Below are 6626 nucleotides of genomic sequence, written 5' to 3' on the forward strand. Positions count from 1 at the left end.
GGCCTTTAGCGGTGACGTGCTTTTTTGCCCATCACTAGTACATTTTGGGATTTAAAAGATACAAAATAGTGAAACATTACACAACTTAATTAAGCACTCGAATGAACCACACTTAATTATACATAACTTGAACTCCAATATAATCAATATATCGCTCAATGGAAACATTTTTCTCATAGATTGCACATACACATAGCACATAAACATTACATACAATAATTGAACACACACATGCCACGTAAACATTACATACAACAATTGAACACACACACATTTTCTGCATGTTAGGGAACAAAATCATTTATCCATGAACGACCTCCCAAGTCTTTGTATATATACTCCTTTCTTTTCTTTTTACTCCACATATAAGATTTATCTGAAGTCAGACTTCAAAAAGTTTGACCAAATATATATTAATAGATATCAACATCTTCAATATTAGAGTTATATTAGCAAATATTAGTATCACGATGCATCTAACGATATTAATTTTGTATAGTGACTGTTGACTTCAGACAAACCTTATAAGCAGATTAAAAAGACAAGATTAAGGGGGGATTAGATGATTCGCCACACTTTATCAGGGGTTTGATGATTTGCCGTAGGCCGTTACTTATATCATCCCATCAGAAAGATGAACAACGCTTAGTGCAGACACCACAAATAGCTGGATGAACCCGTACGTGCTTCACTTGCAAACTAGTAATAATAATCTATATTAGTACTACTTGGGTACTTAGGTTAGCTCCTCCTAGTGCGAGGCCTCCACTAACCTAAATCATTCCTTACTGTACGTTCACATTTGCATCAGATGCATGTCAAGGTCGCCTTCACTCATCAGTTGCTGCCACACCGTCTGTCCGCGGCCCCGAGCAGCATCCAAGTGAAGCCTGTCAAGCCCGGAACACCTTGGCCCGGACAGGGCCGTCCGGCGTGTACGCGGCGATGTCCATGGGTTCCGTGAGCAGCGGCAGCAGCTCGTCCTGAATGCAGGTGTACATCTCCCCGCAGAGCCTCTCGAGGATCTTGTCGAGGTTGACGACCTCCTGCTTCACCTTCACGATCTCCTGGTCAGGCAGCGCTGGGATGTCCGTGACGAGCACCTTCGACAGCTGCTCCACGTGGCGCTCCAGCTGCTCCTGCTGGCTCTCAAACAGATTCTGCGCTGGGGCCAAGTTGCCCCGCTCTGAACGGTGCGCCTGCAGTTCGCCGCCGAACATGTGGTAGGCAAACGCGTATGATCGTGACACCACCTGCCGTGACCACAGCAGGCGCTGGTGTGCATCGGTCAGCCAGTCGCCGTCCCTGATCAGCCTTGGTCGCAGGTGGTTCGACTCCAGCTGTTTCACTTTCTCTTTGATGGCCGGCCCCAGCTTTTCGTGCTGCTCCTTGTATGAGTCCTCATGGATCTTGAACCGGTTGCAGTAATGCGCGTATCGCTCTAGCTGCCGCCTGCCCGTGTCCACCTTGTCCTTGCTCTCCTTGTAGCGGTTGCAGCTGTGGCCCTCAATGTTTGTCCATGTGTGCGTGCTACCTGTGGGTCCACCACATAGCCAGCTGCATTCATAAAATTACTAATAATCAATAACTGATTTAAGTCGGAGTAGGATGCATGCAGCAGGTAACATAAGAACATTCCTCAGAGAATGAGTGAATTAGCATGTAAGCACTGCAATAAGCATGTGCAGGAATAATGGGATGAAAATTATCCCAAAGGCACACTGATGAGCAGTTCACAGATTGCTGATCGGGCAGTCGAGCTCACATGTTTTCACGAACAGATGACCCCATATGTAAAAAGAGCTTACCACATATACTGGCCACATTTGCACTTGACCAGGTTGCAACCGTCATGCTTCTCAATCGGCTTGAAGCACTTGGGGCAGCTCTTGGTGTTTTTAACGATCCATTTGATGTTCTCTGACTCGCCATGGATCCTGGTGTTCCAGTGCTTCCATATGGTACACGGGCACGGTGAGTGTGTCTGCTCCATACAGTTGAAACAGAAGGTGACACCACAGAGACACTTGACCTCGCAGTAACGATCACCAGTGCCCACACGGATTGCACGTCCACAGTGTGGGATGCTGGGGCACCACTTCACAAAGTCATTGTCCTCAAGATAAGACTCGAGTAGGAAGCGATCAAAGCGCTTGGCTGCATCGGGGTACTTCTGGCCAAGTAGGCGCTGCACAATGCCCTCATCGCAAATGGCCAAGCACTTCACCTCCATGCAACGTATCTGCTTCTTGCCGCCGTCTATGGCTGCATTGAAGTGCTCTGTCCAACCTGGAAATTTTTTGAAGTGCCCCGATAAGCAAATGTTTTTGTTTTTGTTTTTATTTTCAGGTGTTAGGGGTAAGCAAGCGTGGACGTGTTTTGCAAGTGATTTTAATCCTCTGCTGTTGCTGCTGCTGCTGGTTGCATTGCATAAGATCAGTCATTGTACATATCAGAATAACAGTACGCCTTAAAGTAACTATGCAGGGTCAGAAGATAACTACTGAGGAGTAGGCATGATGAACTCACAGTCATTGCAGAAGCAATGGCCACAGTCCATAGTTGAGACAGCGGCCGGGGACAAGTCATCGTCAAAGCACACATTGCATTGGACACTTCTCGAGGGTGTTCTTGAGGCACCTATTAGCATGCTACTCTTCTCCTGCAGTACAATGCCTGCCTCTCTGAGCATGCGGTCTCGCCCCTTCCTGTCAAGGCAATCGTAGATGCAGTCTATCTTCCATCGGTGGTGAATGAAGAGACTGCGCGCCTGGTGCTGCTTTATATTGAGCAAATTCATCATTGTGGACAAGTCTTCTTGCTGTAAGTATAGTAGATAAAGAAACAGTCAGTGAACCTCAACTAGAAGTAGACGGACTGAATCTAACTCTGAAATCATAAGAAATGGCCAGCATGGCCCATTACCTGCGCCGCAGAAAGGGTGTCTTCTGTAATAGCCTAAAACAACAGTTACAAATGTTAAAACCTTAATTAAACAACCATATTTATCTTCTTTAAAAAAATATTCTACATTCTAGTGCAGCTGGTTAATCCGGAGCCATAAATCACAGACAATGCAAAATACAAGTACAAACAATTGCATACAATAACATACTACTTACTTTGAGCAAATAATCAATATTTTACTGTGAGATCAGAGGTTCAGAGCTTTGAGCTATGGTAACAGACAGGAGCTGAACTATCAGCAATCCAGGAACGGCACCCATGCCTGATGCCTTCATTTTGCACTTATTGTCTTCTAAATGATTTGTATGGTCCTTAAAATTATAATTAGTAGAACAAATTATGCATTCAAGAAGGGAAGCTCTGCAATGCCATAGTGTCCTCTGCATAAATGTGATTCATAATTTTTACTATGATATCAGCAAACCAGGAACTAAAAGATCTGGCAACTAAAACAGAGTTTGGAACCAAGAGAGCTGCGCGATTTCAAGCACGGTCGCGCCACTAGCGATGCTGTTTCACCGATCAATCACATTGGGACTCTGTATCAGTCGGCATTAACTGATACCAACCCCAGCCCCGTCTGGAGCCGATCTGGCGAGGAAACTGCTTCGCGAAACTAGTGCGCTGCTGAAAGGGGATACCAGAGGCTCCCAGAGCAGAATGCAGAGACGCGTAACTATTATAGTCTTAAAAAAAAGGACGCGAAATTCGGCCTGGTCTGGCGAAGGGTCAGGAGCACGTGGAGGCTCGAATCCCCCCGATCTCGGCCCCGATAACCCGCACGCGCACGCAATCCAAGGGCACGGAATCCGCCGGCCGGCCGCGAGAACTCACCCAGCAATCGACGCGGCGCTCCGAGTGCGGCGGGTCGTCCTCGAGCAGGCCGAGGTCGTCCTCGTCCGCCCCCACCGCCAGGCCGTCCCAGTCGGCCGCCTCCTCCCCCTCCTCCTCCTCATCCTCCTCGCCGTCGCCGTCGTCTTCGTAGTAGTAGCAGCAGTCGTCGTCCCTGGCCATGGTGGCGGGGCTTGATCGCTGCCGGCCGGGGTGGGGGTGTGGGGCGGGGGAGAAGGGAGGAAGGGGGGGCGAGGGTTTTTCCGGAAAGGCTTCGGGGAGAAGGCTTGGCACTTTGGTCGCGGATTTTGGCTGGTGGCTGGGTAAGCCGGAGTGGACCGCTGGCAGAGGCCAGAGGGGTTTAAAGGCGGATGCTTTTCGTCTCCGGAGGGCAAAAGCCGGAAGGTCAGGGGAGGTTCGACTCGGGCATGTGGGCGTTGACGTGTTGGAACCGGACGGTAACTTATACGACTACTCCGTATATCACAATCCACCTGAAGGACAAATACAAGTTACCGCAGGGTAATCTAGTTCCTTCGAGAATCAGGTAACGCGTTCACCCATTGTAGAGCGCACGCAATTATGTCATGTCACTTTCACAATTAATTATGTACCTAGAATCACGACGCTTATTTTGGAACGGAGCGAGTGCATGGTAGGCCCGCCTAACTAACTTATTGCGGTGCACATGCAAGCTATGCCACCTCACCATAATTATTAGGTTGGGGGAGATAGGATGTGCTTTTTGGCAACAAAAGGTAGCATTGGAGTTTGTGGAAGGAAGCAACACCACGTGTAAGGCTGGAAGTTGTTTGGTTGGATTTTGCAACTAGTACGCGGTGTGTAATTGGTCGGTTAACCTTTCGTTCTTATTTGTTATAACCTAAAGTTTTTAGTCGCGTCAAACTTTTTCAAGTCGGGCTTGTTGGGATACAGTTAGTGTTTGAATCGAACATGTTGTATCCTTGGCCTCCTGTGTAATGAGAGGCACGCCGCGGTGTAACACATGGCACCTAGATAGCGACATGCACGCAGGGGGGCGGCTGTATGTGCCGGCACCCGAGCAAATTGTGGTGCCGTACCTCAAGGATGAGTGCCTGTATTCATTGCCCTGGGAGTAGGCGAGTTTGCCGACCTCGTTAACGAATCTCGTTGTAACAACCGCGTGCCTCGGATTATTCTAACAACTGGTACCACGAGCAAGGTTTGAAATCAAGGTTACGACTCATCGAGAGGAAGATCAAAGTTAATCGTGGATACGATAGTTGTGTCGACAAAATCATCAGGAAGAACAACAAAAGGCAATGGGATCGGTCGGTCATTTGGTCACAAAAGCAATTGGCGATTCACATGCTTCATGGCAGAAGAATCACGAGGCCATGTAACAGATTGGTTGAGATCGGTTGATGAGGTCGCAGTTGTTGGAAATATGCCTTAGAGGCTAATAAAGTTAAGCTTATTTTCAATGCTATAATTGTGTTGGTTCCTAAATATGAGATTCAAAGGAAAACCAAATTGCATGTGTGGAAAACACCAAACAAACATCTATTCAGGTCTCTGGGCTAGCTCGTGTATTGTTAATGGCATTGTTTTCCTGATCATGGACATTGTTAATGTAGCAAGGATGACGAAAATAATGAGAACACATTGTTTGCGTAACAATGGTGTTGGATAAACACACTTATGAAATACTGCGAGATCATGTGTCAACATGTTGTCTGTATTTTCTCATAAAGTTAACGTTTACTTGTGTGCTTAGACCATGAGAATATCATAGACCCAGATACCAGATGGTTAATTCAGTGTCATCAAACGTTTCTCTGTAACTGTGTAATTATAACAGTGATTTTCGGACAAGTCAGAAAGTATGTTGTGGTGCTAGATATGTCAAGACTGGGATTCCCCCCTCCGACAGTGGAGATATACATTTTGGGCCCACCAGGTATAATGATGTCCAACATCGCCCAGCCAGGTTTGTGACTAAGGAGTTAGGCACGGGGACACTGGAATACAGACACGAGAAAGGATTACAAACAGGTAACAAGCATAGCTAGGTATGGTGATCAAGGAATTGATCACACGGATGTCGTCAAAGTCTTGCCTCGGGTTGTGTAACATACCGTGAGGCAAAGATTATAGTATGCAATAATACAAGGTTGGTTCCATAAAGATTTTCGATGATATGTGAGAATCATTACGCGTGTCCATATCCTGCTAACGGCTACTGACCTGAAGGTGATCGGACATGTCCATATATGCTCGAACCTATAGGGTCTCATTCTAAATGTTTAGTGATGCATAGGAATGCTACCGTTTAATGGAGATCAAGAGAGAAGGGTCCCGAAACTACTTTGGAGGATCTCTAAGTGTTTCGAGAGGTCCGAGTGTTCCGATGATGTCTGAAAGTGTTCCACAAGGTACCAAAAGGTTCTAGATCATGGTGGAAACTTCCAAGGAGGTTCAGAAGGTCCTCGAATGTTCCGAAACATTTTGAAAGGATCCTAATGGGATGGCCCCTTTGCTTGGGAGCAAGGTATCCGGGCCAGGTCGACCGAACCCTCCCTGCCTTCGAGGGCAAGGCAAGCTTGGATGGAGTCCTAGTGGGAGGACTCCTCCTCTTGCATGGACAAGCCCCCCTCCCGGACACATATATAAGGAGGGCATGTTGGGAAATGGAGTACAAAACAAAAAAATCGCCCTACAATCACCCAGGAACAATATGAAGATGCATTAACGGTTAGGATATCAATCGTTACCGACTCCAAGTAGCAGCAGAAGTAGACGAGTCGGTGTAGATCATACTTGGATTCCCTTGAATCGTAGATGAA

General features: G+C 47.1%; 1 protein-coding gene across 1 annotated transcript; it reads right to left on the minus strand.

Moving 5' to 3' along the window:
- Positions 1-558: 558 nt before the first annotated feature.
- On the minus strand, positions 559-4118 carry LOC109744332 (probable E3 ubiquitin-protein ligase ARI1). Its single transcript, XM_020303443.4, has 5 exons — positions 3802-4118; positions 2926-2958; positions 2530-2821; positions 1809-2289; positions 559-1557 (listed from the first exon to the last, which is right to left on the minus strand). The coding sequence occupies exons 1-5, from the start codon at positions 3979-3981 to the stop codon at positions 894-896; spliced, it is 1650 nt and encodes a 549-aa protein (XP_020159032.1). The 5' UTR covers positions 3982-4118; the 3' UTR covers positions 559-893.
- Positions 4119-6626: the final 2508 nt, after the last annotated feature.

Source organism: Aegilops tauschii, chromosome 4 (genome assembly GCF_002575655.3).
Source record: "Aegilops tauschii subsp. strangulata cultivar AL8/78 chromosome 4, Aet v6.0, whole genome shotgun sequence".
NCBI classification, from domain to species: domain Eukaryota; kingdom Viridiplantae; phylum Streptophyta; class Magnoliopsida; order Poales; family Poaceae; genus Aegilops; species Aegilops tauschii.

What these genes read in the sequence shown, in the direction of transcription:
- LOC109744332 (XM_020303443.4), bottom strand. Translation starts at nt 3,981, where the DNA reads ATGGCCAGGGACGACGACTGCTGCTACTACTACGAAGACGACGGCGAC. An exon ending in CCATTGCTTCTGCAATGACT is followed by an intron (nt 2,290 to 2,529) that starts GTGAGTTCATCA and finishes AAAAATTTCCAG; the next exon opens with GTTGGACAGAGCACTTCAAT. An exon ending in AAATGTGGCCAGTATATGTG is followed by an intron (nt 1,558 to 1,808) that starts GTAAGCTCTTTT and finishes TTATGAATGCAG; the next exon opens with CTGGCTATGTGGTGGACCCA.